Source organism: Anolis sagrei, chromosome 2 (genome assembly GCF_037176765.1).
Source record: "Anolis sagrei isolate rAnoSag1 chromosome 2, rAnoSag1.mat, whole genome shotgun sequence".
Taxonomy (NCBI): domain Eukaryota; kingdom Metazoa; phylum Chordata; class Lepidosauria; order Squamata; family Dactyloidae; genus Anolis; species Anolis sagrei.
In genome coordinates, this window is record NC_090022.1 from 286,973,106 (window position 1) to 286,990,286 (window position 17,181).

At 39.2% G+C, this 17,181-nt stretch overlaps 1 protein-coding gene across 3 annotated transcripts in view; it reads right to left on the minus strand.

Annotated features, from left to right (window-relative positions):
* The window catches only part of SMAD4 (SMAD family member 4), a 42,423-nt gene that overhangs the window by 6,738 nt on the left and 18,504 nt on the right, over window positions 1-17,181 (minus strand). For all 3 annotated transcript variants that reach the window (XM_060761261.2, XM_067464653.1, XM_067464654.1), the window contains 7 exons: window positions 14,771-14,800; window positions 12,992-13,207; window positions 11,090-11,209; window positions 4,459-4,572; window positions 3,829-3,879; window positions 2,981-3,164; window positions 1,234-1,402 (listed from right to left, as the gene is read on the minus strand). In XM_060761261.2, the coding sequence (XP_060617244.1) occupies window positions 1,234-1,402; window positions 2,981-3,164; window positions 3,829-3,879; window positions 4,459-4,572; window positions 11,090-11,209; window positions 12,992-13,207; window positions 14,771-14,800 (884 nt within the window). The remainder of the gene's footprint in view (window positions 1-1,233; window positions 1,403-2,980; window positions 3,165-3,828; window positions 3,880-4,458; window positions 4,573-11,089; window positions 11,210-12,991; window positions 13,208-14,770; window positions 14,801-17,181) is intronic.

The window sequence follows — 17,181 nt, forward strand, 5'->3', positions numbered from 1 at the left end:
AAAAAAGTCTAATTATTTGACCAAGAAGCATACACATTTTTAGCCTGAGAAACAGAAGGGCATGGACAGAATAGTAACAGTGGCTTCTGTGAAAAGACACAGATTGTTCAATGCCCAAATTAGATAGAACCATTTGTGTGTAGGAGAATTCTGACAAATGGTTGGAAACCAATCTAAACAGGATGTGGATGCTACTCCCAACACTCAACCCCACATATCATCAAAGCCTGTAGGTGAACAAGATAGACCTCACTAAAATCTAGTCTTTATCTACATGACTTTAAAAAAATACAGCATAATTCAACATATGCATAACAATATACTTCATAGGCTTAATGGGATTGTCTCCCAGGTATGTAATCTTAAATTACACCTCTAAAAATTTCTTATTCGTATATTAGCAATATGTAAAACAGTGGAGGGGTGCAGATAGAATTTGGCATGCATTTTGTATTATAAGCCCACATATACAAGTGAAGGCCCATGTTTGATAAAGTATAACCCATCATCCCACTGAGACTGCTGAATGTAAATAATGCAGCCAAATGTTCCCACTTATAGTGGATACTGGAATCTCAAGATGGAGAAGAGAGATGAGTAAAAGACAGAGAAAGACTGCAATATCTTTTGGAGAAGCTTGTAAAAAAGATGCTTTCACTTTAGTGAAGGTCTAAGTGGCATGTGTTTTTTACTGTTTTAATTAAGGCTCTATTTATTGTTTTAATTTGTTATATATAGCGGCATCGAATTGTTGCCAAGTGTAAGTCGTCCTGAGTCCTGAGAGAACAACGGGGTAGAAATACTGAAAATAAATAAATAAATAAATAAATATTTGTGAACATGTAACAAATTATATAAAGAATTTCTTTTGATCTTTCAGGTCAAGACTGATCAAAACTTTCCAACCATGGCAAAGGACATGTGAATTCAGCCAAATGCCCCAAGGAAATAATTTCTCATCTATCTATCCTGGTATATGCTGCAATTCTTTCTGTAACCTTTGACAGGAGAAGAAAAATTCATACCTAATACTAGCTACTGTACTGAACACAATATAATCGTTTCATCGAATGACAAAAGAAAACTCCAGAATAAAGTTTTTAGTTTATAAAGATTTCAGATAAGCCACTCACACAATAGTCTGTCTAAGCTAATTGCTGCAATTGCAATGAATACTAAGGATGGGGGTTGTTGGATTCAAGCATAATTACTTTATTAATAATTCACACAAACCTTAATGTATGCACTTGGATAAATTTTGTGAACCGCATCACCCGGTGCACGTCCTGCCTCTCGATCTAAGTAGTAACTCTGAACAAAGACTGCATGATCACTGAGGCACCGAACCCACACGTCACCTTCGCCTTTACATTCTAGCTGGACACCTTTGCCTATATGCAACCTGGGGAGGAAAGAGGCAAGAAACAGCAGTTAGCACAATTAAATGGGAAAAAAACATGGGTGATGGGTGAGTTAGAGCTCTATATGCTCTTAGTTACACAGGTCCCTTGTGGCACAGGTTAAACTGCTGAGCTGTTGAACTTGCTGACCGAAAGGTTTGCAGATTGAATCTGAGGAGTAGGGTGAGCACCCACTGTTAGCTCCATCTTCTGCCAACCTAGCAGTTTGAAAACATGCAAGTGAGAGTAGATCAATAGGTTCCACTTCTGCGGGAAGGTAATGGCACTCCATGCAGTCATGCCGGCCACATGACCTAGGAGGTGTTTACAGACAAGGCCGGCTCTTCAGCTTAGAAATGGAGATGAGCACCACCCCCTAGACAACTAGACTTAATGTCAGGGGAAACCTTTACTTATATCTTTTTATACAGATCATGGGAGGGAAACACACAAACTGCAAACAGCTACAGTGAATAGTTTTTTAAGGCAAATCCAGGGCAGCTAATAATCCTCAGAAACAGTGCAAGCTCAACATTTATGTGTGCTAGTACTGAGAAACCCTTTCTCCCCACCCATCTTGAAAGATTCCGCAGGGGCATTACTTCGTATTTGTAATCTCTTTACAATTGAATAAAGCACCTAATTTGAATGTGCCATCACGACATCTAGGACGAAAGCTCAACAGGAAAGCAAATCAACAATTGCACTTAAGAGGAGTGTGTTTCATGCCAGTTCCTTTGCCAGTCTCACAGACAATGTGTGATCAACAGCTTCAGATTTTGGTACCAACTTAAATATTAAAAAGTGAACAAAAAGCTTCCAAGTTCTTTAGAAGATCCCTAATGAAGATGGAAGATTACAGATATATCCAGAGATAATGAAAGCTGGTGTCAGAGCAAACGAAGAGATCTGCCTCTGAACTGCTTGATATAAAAACACACAGGAAGTGAGGGGGCTAGGAGACATATGGCACTCCTTGGTATTTTCTCTCTTTATAGTGTCTGCTCTTATGCTTCACCTACAAACTGGTACTCTCAAGGCTTGACTTCACTCCATATAGCATCTTTCTCTCTGGTCGTTATCAGTAGTTGCAGATTCCATCTTTCCTCTCTCCAAAATATGTAACTCAATTATAAAGTATTTTCTTTACTAAACACAGTCTTCTGGTATTGCTCCCAGACATCAGTTTCCACAAAGTTTACCAGACGAGGCACTTCAGCATTTGCACAGCCCATTCATTAGGAGAACTAGTTCTCATATCAACCTATCAAGCTTTATACAATCCATCTGGGTCTTTTGCACTTTTAGAGCCTTTGAGTTGGTGGGGACTGTCTACTGCTGGTTGCCTTTACTCACCAGCTAAGATCTACAATTGCTTAAGAAGGGATATTTTCAACGGTGGCACCATGTTTGGCACTGTCTCCCAAAGAGGAAAAAACACAGCATTACTAGGGTTTGGATGTAGCTGAAGACAGTTCTATCTCTAAACCTGACACAGGTACAGGTCATATAGAGACTTGGAAAATGCAACCGCATCAATAACCCAAAGCTAAATAAAAACCACGACCCAGAAAACATACCTTGCTCTTTCAATGGCTTCTGTTCTGTGGACATTGGACAACTGACCAAGACAAAAGCGGTCCCCTCCTGAAGGGTCCACATATCCATCCACAGTAACAATTGGACAGCTTGAAGGGACTTTGAATGTTTCACCAACTTGCACATCCATCTCAAAATAGGCAATTGAGCACCAATACTCTGGAGCTGAAGATTAAGATGGAAGATGAAGAACAACTTAATGTAGAGCACGGGAATAAGCAGCAGAGAAAGAATATAGGGCACTACTTTTGATGTCAGCTTCATGTCCCAAATATCTTTTATCCTCCTCACTCCACTAGAAAGAAAAAACTGCCACCAATGGAAGCTTCCAAATTAACTGCTGTGCAATGTGGGGACGGGGAAATGATACGAGGGCACAGTATACAGGGAAAGTTTACCCTCCCTACTGAGAGATGACACACCATCACTCATCCAGATGATAATAATGAGGCTTTCAGACCCATCCATTAGCACTAAGGAAGCTTTGCAAAAGCCAAATTGATATATGGTGGGAATGCGCAGGGCAAAGATTTTTTTTTTTAAGGGGGGACATCACTGGCATTGATTTTTAAAAGTCCAACTGCTGTGTAGAAACAACAAATACAAGAGTGTACAGGCCAGATGGAGAGCTCCCAATGGTTTGATTTAATCAGTAACAACACAACCTGAACTATTTTTCAAATTCTTTGAAAAACACATCAGACACTTTTTAAAAGATGGTCCACAAATAAGTAACATATAACAAATTTTAAGATGGGCCCTAAATAGAGCAGTTTGAAATGCTGATAATATATAGGAACAAGAATTATTTCTCTGAATAAGGACTTACCAGGGTGATTTGATATAGGAGGCTGGAAAGCAAGCTCATTATGAACTGGCCCTTTAAAAAAAGAAAACAAAATCAAATCCATATTTATCCACTGTCCTCACAACTTCTAGCATATTCTAAAATTGAACTGCCACTAAGAACTAATCTGAATTGTTGCACGACAATTCGTTACTGTACATGAACAACATTCCAAAAATTAATACTCTAAAAGTGTGTGCCATGTACAAAAAGTTAAAATCGAACTAAGTATAAAGAATGCCAATACATTAAAGAACTGCTTGTGGAACATGCTATCCACTGCTTAAAAACCTGTTTCTATGCAGGACTCTACAACTCTCTTAGGAGAGGAGTAATATGGACTCTCCTACCTCAGCTTATACAAGCACGAGATAGTTTTTTGGTTTAATTATATTATACTCCACACTTCCTTGCGAGAGCTCAAAGTGATTCATGAAGCTATATAATTTCCTGCCACGGAGAATGTTTCCAGAAGAGAGAGAGCAACTGGCCTACAACCAGTAAGAGAGCTTCAAAGCTGTTCTGTCCACTATACCACACTGCCTACTATCCCACAATCATCCTCTTCCCACAAAAAAGCATGATTCAATGAGGAAATATGTAAGTGCTCACAGTAATGTCCAGGATGGGGCATAGGTGGGTGATGCTGAAGATGTCCGTTCTGATGGTGAGGGATGGTAGGTGTGTAAGCTGCAGTTCGACTACCAGTCCAAGTTGTTGTACTATCTTTAAAAAAATAAAGAAGAAAGATCTGATCAACTTCTTCTTGTAGCATATTCCTCACCTGCTAAAAAGGGGAAAAAGCAAGCCCCCCTAAATGCAAGAAACACTATTGACTTTAGTGGGAATGAAGCACCCAATATGTCTTGCAGGTGAGCAAGAATATTTATTTTTAACCCTCTCAGATCTGACCCATTGCAAGTGCTTTTCTGGCTGTAAGACACTGACCTTGGAATATGAGCCTCCTCTTAGACTGATAAGCCAGCTCTGTGCTCATCTAAAAGGAAGGCCTTCATCTATTTATGCCCTTCAAACAGCATACAGAGCAATTGGGACATTTTGCAGAGCAGGTGAGCTTTCCCCCTTCTTCTCATCAACTTGGCCCCTATCCTATATTGCTACTTTATTTTCCTCTATTGTTACTGGGAAGCAAAACACCAACTAGGACATGTGGGTGGGATTCGAACAATCGAACCCAAAGGTCAGTATGGTACTAAATACTATGAAAAACAGAACACGGAATAACTGAAGCCTCAAGCCAGAAAAACATAACTGATAACCAACTGTATAATTCAGTATAAAGTAATACAAGCTTCATAATAATACAAAGCAAAATAACACCAAATACAAGAACTAAGCACTCCTACATATGGAACAGCTGTAGTATACGACTCACAAAGGGATGCATCTTTGGAATGTGGAAAATTCCATCCATAATCTTAGGATATTATCATTAAAATTGCTTCATATTTCCAGGAGCAGTAGCAGCTTTTCATTATAGCATGCACATCATCATATTTTGACAATGATACATGCCTTGTGGACTCTGTATAGTTGGCCCGCACAAGTAAGGAATGGACTGTAATACGTTTGTGAGTACTTTGGTTCATCATGGATTTCTACATTTAGATTCAAACTATTGTTTAAAATGAAATTACCCTGACTACTGATTGATAGTAAGCTATATTTCATTTCCTATAGGCTTTAGTTGGTCTGGGTCCTTTGGCTTAAGTTGTCCTTTTCATATATAACTTGTAGTGCTTAGTTCTGGAGCTCGGTATTTTTCTGCTTTATATTATCTGTATTTTTCTGCTTTATACATATTTTTCTGTATTTTTCTGCTTTATATTACTATGCTATTGTTGAGTTTGATGGAATTATAGGTTGTGTATCCCTTGCCTGGAAATCTGAAATGCTCCAAAATTGGGTACCTTTAGCTTTCTGATGGTTCAGTGTACACAAATTTATTTTATTTATTTATTTTTTGCATTTATTGACCGCCCCTCTCAGCCCGAGGGCGACTCGGGGCGGTGAACAGCAACAAAAAGGACAGTGTACAATAAATCTAGACAATACAAACCAGACAATACAACATGACATATACTTATACTAAAAATCCGCTTCGTCAAGTCCTGGGGTCATAGCCAATTTCATAATCCTAGTCCATTCCAGTGTCGTTCAAGATACTCTCAGTTATTAAAAAGCTTGTGCATTAAATTGCCTCCAGGCTATATATATATAAGCAGTATATGAAAAATAAATGAATTTTGTGTTTAGACATTCTATCCTATCTCCAAGATTATGCATATGGAAATATTTAAAAATCTGGAAAAAAAATCCAAAACATCTGTAATCCCAAAGATTTTGGGTAGGGGATATTTGAGCCAAGAAAGGTCTTCATTCGCTAGGCCTGATACAAAAGTATATCACCTCTCAAAGCAACACAATAGGCCGCCTAGATAAACTACACAAAACCTTCAGTATTTCAAACAGTGCTACTCATCAAACCACTGGATGGATTTTATTATGCTTTCATAGTGGAGGACATTTGTCAAGAGGAATATTTTGAGGAAGACTATGGAGCTGATGAGACCACTGTGGTTGTCATCTTCACTTTGGGTAACATTTCTAATGCACATACTAGAGTAAAAGGAGTTTTCCACAATTATGGTTTGGCTAGATTACAATATCAGAAATTACACCAAAAAAAATCAATTATTATTGCTTCCTGTCAGACCTCCTGATGTATTGGATGAGTGATCTGGGTAATCCAGAAATAATTCTTAATTTAGACTGAAACTGTGGGAATGGAGAAAGTTCGTAAACGCTTGCTCTAAAGGCTGCAGGTAACCATGCTCCTTCTTGGATTTTTAAAATTTGAATTCTTCCGTGAAATCATTTAATATGTAAGGCTAAATCCTCAGAATACTACTCAATATCTTGTATCATTTACATCCTCAAACTTTTTTCAACAGGAATGGATACTGTATGGTCTTTTTCATCTTGTTAGACTGCAATTCCTCACTAGCCCCAGGTAACAATCAGTAAGGTATTTTTCCGAATTGCAGTTCAATAATATCTGGAAGATCGCATGCTGCCAATCCCTGCCTTACAATCTCATAACTTTGGGGGACATACTGTAATCACACAGCACAGTTATTCATTAAAAGAATCAGAATTATTGAAACCTTCACCCCAATAGATCTTCTTCACCTCAAATAAAGCCCCAAAGTCAGTGGCCAAACAGATCCAGACACTCAGTGATTACATGACAACACAGTAATAAGTTTACTAGGTAGACAATAAATATTTTTGCAGAATTGTATTCTTATTTTCTGCAACAAAAGCCTCACTGCTCCCTCAATTACATATACGGTACAGTGGTAAAAAAAAACCCGACACAATTTGGATAGCATTATAAGACAATTTGACTCAGATGAGCTAAATGACACACAAAATAGTCTTGTGCATTTGAATAGAATCACACTCCGTTTTTGTTTGTTTCATTCGAAAGGCCCCATTTACTTTTTTTCGCGCCTCTCCTGAAAACAGGTGCCTTTCAGAATACGTTTTTTCTTCCAAGGTCTGAAAAAAAATATTTTCAGTCCATTGGCGACAAAGGGTGGGCTTCCCATGCTCCCCTTCCATTCAGTTTTAGGGCTAACACTCTTCTTTGGAAAGAGAGTGCGTGTGTGGTGAGCCGGCCCAAAGCGCCCACACCTGCCAGGGTCTTCAGCCGAGCGCTGAGCGCGTCTTACTCAGCTCTCAGCACTTGGCTGCAGGCCCTGGTAGGTGCTGGTGCTTTAGGCCTGTTCACCACACACACACTCTCCTTGGAGGGCCTGCAGCCAAATGCCGAGCGCCAAGTAAGAGGCACTCAGCACTTGGCTGTAGGTCATGGCAGGCATGGGCGCTTTGAGCTGGCTTGTCACACACACACACTCTTTCCAAGGAGAGTGCATGTGTGGTGATCAGACCCAAAGTACCAGCACCTGCCAGGGCCTTTAGCCAAGTGCCAAAAATCAGCTGACCGAATGGTAACCATTCCCACTTTTCTTTCGTTTCACTGATATTTCCGTAACGGAGGGGGGTGTACCATTTTGTGCCTTTTGAATGAACAAAATAGTATGAAAACACAAATTCAACGGATGAAACAATAACTGGGCCCATGACTAATACACAGTAAGATAAAAAGCTTTTTGTCTCTATTCAAACTTAGTAGGTGGAAAATAAAATAGGAGAGCTAAAGGCATTGAAAATACAGTAAAATACATAGTGAGATTAAAAGCCACTGTCCTTATTAAGTCAAAACAGAGTCAAAGACTTTTTATGGCACTATCTTTAACTGCATTTTTGTTGGCCCAGAACTCCTATTTATCCCACCCACTATCATTGTCCTCAATGCGGATTGAACAATGACTTTTAATCATCAAACACAAGCTATTTTGCCATTCATGCTGGATGCCCTTATTACCTCCTAACAACTGTCAAATAGCCACTGTTAAGATCATCACTTGCTGGGATCTTTTATTTTTCCATCTCCCTAACCGCAATCCCAGCATGTGCATCACTGGAACTACACTCAGTACATCTGATGATGGGAAGGAATCCACAAAGCATACACCAAAGAAATTCTGTTCGTCTTTAAGACAGCAGAAGATTCTTTGTTGTTTCCAAGATATATAATAACAGATTTTTTAAGCAGTATGATGACACGTATCATCCAGAGATGGATACTGCATCAGGAAGATAACCCACTTACACCAGCTTTAATACTATCCCGGTGAAGGAATTAATGTAGTTTTCATCTTCATTCTACAACTGGTGAAATATAAAATGTGAAATGTCGAAGGAATTGGGAAACAAATTTAGATACCCAGCGTACAAACATAAATAATCATACCAGACAGAACAGAGCTGTTATTTGAGACACACCAAACGCAATGGGCTGTGGCAGAATGCTGTGAGACAACAACCAGACAGGGATTGGCAACATGTATTCTCCCCTGATACAGCTAACTACTACAAAAGAGAATTAGATACTGCTTGAATATGTGTCTCTCAAGCTGTTTGTGTAGCCTCCAATTCCACCTTCTGGCTTTTTGTTTTGTGGCAAAAAGGTGTAATTTTCTCTCTTGGCAACCTTGAAGAGCAGCAATTCACATTTTGAACTGGTCACAAAGCCCTCTCCCCACACCCTATAAAGCTGAAACTATCTGGTTTTCAAAACCAGAACTGGATATGTAGTTTCTTCTAATTTGTATCTTTAGTTCTTTTTGAAAGTTTTGGTTGTTTGTATGGTCACTGGAGACAAACCGCTGCCCCTGAATCCTTCACAGATGCCCAACCCTTCCCCTTGAGTTCCTTTGCTCCTTATTATACCTAGTCAACTGAAAACGAAATTACTATACAAACCAGGCCTGCACAACTTGCGGTTCCAGGTGTTTTAGACATCAGCTCCCTGAATTTTTGGCCACTGAACAAAAATTGACTGGGGACTTCGGGGAGTTGGAGGTCCAAACATCTGGAGGGCCACAAGTTGTGCAGGCCTGCTACAGAAGTATCATGTGGCTGAACTGCATTGCCCTGTATTCCTCCCCATGAGCTATGCTTGGGTTGCTAAGAGTTGTAGTCGATCATCCTCTGGAGAACTATTTGAATATCAGCACCAGTACAGGTGATAATCTTGGCTCAATTATTGCAGGGATTCAGCTATACTTTGTCAGAACATGCTAAGCCACATGTGTACTTCTAAGAACATAGAACTCCCGCTAGGAATAACACCTAACCTTCTCAGGAGAGACCTTCAGCTGACCCATTTTGCAAGAGAGCTCTACCTTTGCTATTGTCCTAAGCTGAATGAAATGTAAGGTGACAGTATCACCAAAGTATTGTCAAGGCTTTCGTGGCTGGAATCACTGGGTTGCTGCAAGCTTTTCGGGCTGTATGGCCATGTTCCAGTAGCGTCAGGAGATAATGCTATTGGAACATGGCCATACAGTCTGAAAAACTCACAGCAATCCAATACCACCAAACCATATGGGTGCAGCAGCTGAGGTATAAGGTTTGACAAATAAATGTTAGGAGAAACTGAGGAAGTATAATTCCAGTTATACATAAAGGATATCTGACTATTGGCTATCATAACCTAAGAACCTGGGATCTTCTGTCTAACGCTATTGGAAATTCGGTGATTATGCGTGTACATTAGAATTAAGGAAAAAATCAGGGCACAGAAGAATTAGGTCCTGGTTTTCCATCATATATTCAATACACTATAGTAGTACAACTCCTGGAAGACAATCTACTGTGTGTCATCTAAAATGACACTTATTTTGTAATTTTAAAAGTCCTTAATACTATTTATGTCAATTTCTTTTATGTAAAGTGATACACATTTTCCAAGTTTTAAGACTGCACTATTTTATTTTAGCTTGCTGTTTGTTTCTTTTATAGGTAAAGGTAAAGGTTGTATCCTGACATGAAGTCCAGTCGTATCCAACTCTGGGGTGTGGTGCTCATCTCCATTTATAAGCCGAGGAGCCAGCATTGTCCGTAGACACCTCCAAGGTCATGTGGCCAGCATGACTGCATGGAGCGCCATTACCTTCCCGCCGGAGCGGTACCTATTGATCTACTCAGATTTGCATGTTTTCGAACTGCTATGTTGGCAGAAGCTGGGGCTGACAGTCGAAGCTCCCGCCGCTCCCCGGATTCGAACCTGCGACCTTTTGATCAACAAGCTCAGCAGCTCAGTGATTTACCCCACTGCGCCACCGGGGGCTCCTTTGTTTTTTTTATGCTGTCACAAAATCAGAATCTTACAAATATAGATCCGGGAAGATTCTCTGGAGTATAGCAAAGCAGGAGTCCACGGTTATAGCCTGAATTCCACCTGGAAGATCTTACCACCTAAAAACTCTTAATATTTTGCCATACACTATCTTGAGTCTTACCCTCTGCAACAGTAGAAAATGAGTTTGCTCCATCTTCTACCTAAAACCCTTCACACCGCAAATTATGATGGCCTTTGACAAATCCTGAACTGTTTGTGTTTTTCTTTGAATGACTTCTTGTTCTATTTTTGGTTTGATTGTATTTTTAAGGTGTACATGCTGTGATTCTTTTAGCTGTGTCCCTTTGTAAGCTGCCTTGACTGCCAGACTGGAAAAAGCTGGGGAGGGGGATGATGATGGCAATGAAGATGGTGACAATGCATTGAAGACTGAAATTGTGTACTTACTGTGGTGGTAAGTAGCTGGCTGAGCTGCAAAGCCGTTCTGCTGTGTTCCCGGCTGAGGTCCTGAAGCAATCTGTAAGAGCCCATCAGTGTGGCTACCTGGCAACATACTGGTGGGTTGACCTGGCAAAATGCAAAAGATGTCATCTATGCTTTAAAAAAGACCCTGAATGAACGCTTTGTTAGAAGAGTGACACACCACTGCTACTCTTCTGCATGTGGAAGTTTTGAAAGGCTATTGCTATGATTTTGCTACAGTCAGGTTGTTGTGAGCTTTCAAATCATTTCTATCTTAGGGCAGTTCTAAATCAAATTTATCACAAGATCTTCTTGGCAAGATTTGGTGCAACTTGCTCAGGGTTACTTGCTCATGGGTTTCCATGGCTGAGCAAGGCTTTGGTCTTCAGAGTCATAGACCAACATTCAAACCACTACATCACACTAATAATAAGAGCCAAATAACTGCTTCAATGCAAAAAATAACTCAGCAGTAAGACTGAACTGTACACTTACAACCTGTTATGTTGGAAAAACAAATCACATAGAATATCCTTGCCTAAATCTTGTTCTGTCATACTTTATGTTTGGGCCAAAACAAAATAAAGACCCCAAAACCAGAATTCCAGTCCACCAATTAGATGTAACTGAAGATTAAATCATATGAATTTCAAGGATTACCAAAAGAGCTTCCTATTCTTTTTCTTAAGCTGCTTAATTTGGCATCCTAAATAATGAAGTGGCTCTTGTTTGCTACCTCTTTCTATGATCTACCTGGACAAGGACACAATTGCTTGGCAGTCTACTTTTAGTTCTACTTGGAAAGGAACATGCTTGTTTTCTTGATGGTGTGGTAATGCTCTGACAAGAGTCTGAAACTCTGAAAATAAATTACCCTTGGTGGAAGATGCCATGACCAACCTACACATAAGAGGAGCAATCAACTAAGAGTACTGCAAATGAATAAAGTCCCACATATAAGCTTTGAACACATCATTCACGTGTTTTAACTACTACACTTACTGCAGACAATGCAATATGGCTTTAAGTCCCTGCTACTAATGTAAGAAATAACACTGACTTTGAAAATGGGAGCAGACATAATCTGGATGTCAAAGTGTGCAGTTCATATTAAATTCCATTATTTGTATGAACTCTGGAGACATAAACCTGTTGCCATCACCTGACTACTTTGAAATTTTTAAATTTAAATCTCTTCAGATGTCTTTCACAATCAAAACACTTGCACAAACCCAGAAATAAAATGCCAAAAACGTTCATCAACTACTTACAACTCATCTTAAGGCCTATTTAAGAAATGAACACCATATAATTTCAGAGTACTAATTAACACTGGAATAAAATTAAGGAATGTATTTAAATACAAAGCTGACAGCTGAAGTGACCAAAATTATGTAGTCCCCCACCTTACTGCCAGTACTTTGTGGCTTAACCACATCACTACTTTACAATAATTACTAAATACATCCACCATCAAAGAATCAATAGCCACTGGGAGTCTGTATACAATCCACCTTTTAGGAAGAACATCATGGCAAAGGGAGACTGATTTCTTCCCTTCATCAACCAGAAGAGAGTCAGCTTTGCTATTGCTTGCCCAGAAAGACCACCTGCACACAGTCTACCAAGAAGTTATGCCCAGCTTTTCTTTTCCCCAACCCATTTCATTTTATCTCATTTCTTTTAGATTATAAACCTAAAAATAAGGCCAATCCTATCATTAAAGCTTGTAAACCATACTGGGAGTCTTAACTAGTTGAAGAAGGAGATACAAATTCCTTAAATAATTAAAATATGACATTTACAGTAACAACAGTTTGCAATAGCTGTTCATTTTGTTAAGTTTTAAAGAACCTGAAATATTTCAAAGAGTCACAGTTGTCTTACTTGTGGAAGCAACAGGAATGTTGGGAAAGTTAGTAGTGCTGGTAGTATTAGACTCAGAAGGAGCCAACATGGCTGGGGTGCTGTAAGTTTCAGTAGATGCCCTGTTACTTGGTGGATGCTGGATAGTCTGAACCGAATGGGCTTCAGCAGTTGAGAGTGATGGCTGCGCTTCAAATTCATGAACATACTCATCTTTCACCAACATGCTTGAAGGTGCTGTGATAAAATAAGTTGTAAATTAGAGGTATCATTATTAAGACACTAATAACTGCCTTATTCTGAGCCCTCCAAAGAAAAGGGAATAATAACCACCTGGTGTTTTAGGAACAAAAATTAAGGACTAATTATGGTGGCAGATTTCTAACTAGAAGAATGCACCTTACATGGAAATTGCCTCAAGAAATATTCAAAATAAGGTCGGGCAGATATGTAGCATCAAGGACAGAAGCTTTTGGTTGAGAAGGCTTCCAACAAAACCTTTCTCTAGATTCACACCCTCCCAACCAGCTGGGAAAAGAATGTCTATATTATCTCTGCTTTGTCAGTAGAAATGATAAATTCTATCCCATGTTCCCAAGATCCAGGCACAGCTGGCTCTTGGAAATACTAAGAACAGTTTGCTCTTCCTCCCTTTTCCCTGAATGAGGAGTGAGGTGAGAGAACTGAAGGAAAGCCCATGATGGTGGTTGTTATTATGATGTTTAGTTATATTCTGCTTTTTCTCTCCACAAAGGGGACTCAAAAGCACTAGGTAGAGAAGCTTCAACTGGCACTTCTTCAGTCTGTGATATCATTCAGACTACAAAGAGCTACCAGACAGATAGATAGATGAATTTGTACCCATTGCTTCAAATACCATTTATAATCCAATATATAGACTACTATGCACCAAAAGGGAGAGTAAAAAAAGTGATTACAAAATTTTTCCAGTTTTCACCAGCGGTGCCCGTCAGATCCCTTTCCTTGGTTCAAGCTGATCCTACAAACATTATCCTACATCATCCTACATTTATGCCTACTAGATCCTATGGAGGTCTGAGCTATTCTGGAGAATAAAGCTGAACGACGACAAATGAAGGCTAATGTGTACATACTCCAAAGTGAACTAGCAACAATACTGCAAGATATCCTTGAGTCCCTTTGGGGAGAGAGGGTGGGTTTAAAATAAATAAATATATATTTATTATTATTATCATTATTATTATATCAAATGATATCGCCGTAGATGCACAAATGATACAGTGATAAAAACAGTGTTGACATGTAGATTATAGTATGTCGACTACACATGAAAGTGATGCTACAGATATATAGAACCAGTGCCAGCACCTTGCATAGACAGGAGTACCATTTATAACAAATGGCTGACATAAGAGAAACTACTCCTGTCCAAAGTAATCCTTTTTAATTCCAATTTGAGCGGGGGGCGGGACTACGACAATTCTTTAAAAAAGCTTGGCTTCACACCTTCACATAATTTGTTTTAAAAATCAGAGTGTTAATACTTCAAAAGAATGTTTTAAAACCAGCAACACAAAATGGTCATCAATTTAAAATGAGTAAACAGTAAATGAACACTTGAAAAATGGCAAAACTATTTTTATCTTCATGGCTTTTTAATCTAAAAAACACACGGAGATAAAAATGAGCACTTTCTCATGGCCATGTAAAAGCATCGATTCCTGTGCATGCTTTTCTTGCTAGAAGCTGAAGTATAGTTTTCCTAGGAAACTATTTAAAAAGTGAAAATTATTTTATAGAGCTTCATGCACAGCTTACCAGAACTTTGCAGAGTCAATCCTGAAAGATCTTTAAAGAGAAAAAAGACAAATTATTAGACTAATTAAAATACCAGTAATGTCAAGTTTAGTATTTTTAACTGTGCATCTCCGAGTTGTCATCTATGAACTCACACAATTAGATTCTGCACAGAACAACATTTTGGACATCAGTCTAATGGGGCCATCACTCCTGTTTTCAGAGTAGATAGTCAGTAGTGTGTCTCCTACATGCTTCTCAGTTCTGAATGCAAGAACTATGCAAGAAACATCTTGAAGGCATACAACAACAGCAATCCTAACTAACTTGACTATCTCATCAGACAAAGGCAGGTCCGCACTTTCCATTGAAACACTGGTAAGTTTATGTTGACTAACACTGTTCTTCATTTTAAATATTGTATTGTTCTTTTATGGGGTTTTTTGGCATTACAAATAAGATATGCCCATTGTGCATAGTAATTTGTATATAGTTCAGCCAACCAGTCAACTGGTCCTCTGCCTAAAAGGCAGAGGTTATAGGACCACGTGGCTCCCCTTATGAAATACCTCCACTATTCTGTTTCTGGGCAAAATTCAAAGTGCTGATTTTGATATTTAAATTCCTACATGGCTTGGGTCCAAACAATCTGAATGAGTGTAACCCCTTATACAAGCATATGCAAGCTTTACGATCTGCAGCAGAAGGGTTTTTCTCAATCCCACCATCTTTATTCTATGACTCCTGAAAACTCATGAGAGAGCTGTCTTCATAACTGCATCCAGGTTGTGGAACTCCCTTCTGCAAGAGGACTGGATGCCCCCCCCCCCTCCCTAGTCTCTTTTCCTGCCAGGAAGTGAAGACATTTTTATTCAGGCAGTGTTCTGAATTTTATTTATAGAACAGGAGTGTGTGTGTGTGTGTGTTTGAAACATGTTGTATTTTATTGAAATTCTGTTTAATGTTTAAGTGTTTTAAGCAATTTTCAATATTATCTTTAATTCTTTTTTACTTTGTAAATGATTTTAACTTGTAAAAAATATTATAAACTGCCTTAAATCCCATCTCAGAAGAAAAACTGGATATAAATTCAATTTAAAAGGTAGATGATGTAAAGATGATGTAACTCTTCACAAATATATCATTTAAAAGATGCCATGCTGCTCTGTGTATCTTGAGCCACTAAACAAAACCTGGGCCCCACGTCATTTTGTTTTCTGCTTTTTAGTCAACTGGGTCAGAATAAAATGCTTGCTGTTCTTGGACTGAAATTAACCAAAAGTGATACTATAGCATGAATGTGGTATCAGCCCCTAGCACAGTGGTTCTCAAACTGTGACTTCCCAGATGTTTTGGCCTTCCAGAAATCCTAACAGCTGGTAAACTGGCTGGGATTTCTGGGAGTTGTAAGCCGAAACACCCAGGGACCCACAAGTTGAGAACCATTATGCCTAGCGCATTGGGGGGGGGGGGGCATCTCTGATGCATGAGATAGCGTAAGAAACATTAATTTAGAAGAGTGTTGTGTGATGACAGGACTGCCCATGGGACTACTTCCAAGCAGATTCCCATCACAAGTGAACTGAATCTTAATAAAGTGAGATGACTAATTCCTGTATTTGTGAGAATGGTATTAAAGAGAACTGATAGTGAGTGTAATTAGGAAGCCGAAGGCTTTGTCTATTTATCAATTATTAATCCTCCCAGATTTCTCCTGAGATGAATGTTACACATCATTTCAATAACAACACAAGGTTCTCCAAAACTAGGTCACATTTAACAGGTTCATGCATCCTTTCCTTCTCTTCTAATGTAGCTCCTGGACTGCGAACACTAACAGGCATCACCTCCCCTTACTCCTTTTTTCTTAACTTCAAAACTTGGTGGGGGAGGGGGATATATTTCTTTTTTGCTCCATAATATCCCAAAATGGCATCTGGGAGTATGAAGTGCATTTCTATCACATTTGACAGCTCCCCTAAGCGTCAGGAGTAAAAACATATATTAAATAAATACTTTCCTCCTCCTCTTCTCCCAGAAAGTTCAAAAACATGAAGAATACCCCCATTGCGCCTACATAACATTTGGGGGCAATGTGGGTGCAGTCTTCAAAGGTTTCTGGAAGAGGACTAATGCTTCCCGACTGCTCCAACCTTGTACTGCCAATCAAAACATTCTTTTTGCTTCCTTCCGAACAAGAAACATAGGGGCACCTGCTAAACACCAGCTAACATGCTAAACTTGCAGGCTCTCTGGCCTAAAATAACATGGCTCTGAAAGGATCCCCCTCAAGCCACAAATATGAAACATCCCACAAGTCACTGAATAGAGAATCTGTGTTATTAAACACAACCTAATGCTCCAACTATGGCCTACATCCAGCCAGTAGTTCTAAACAAACCAAATTTACTAAACCAACCACTGAATGTTAA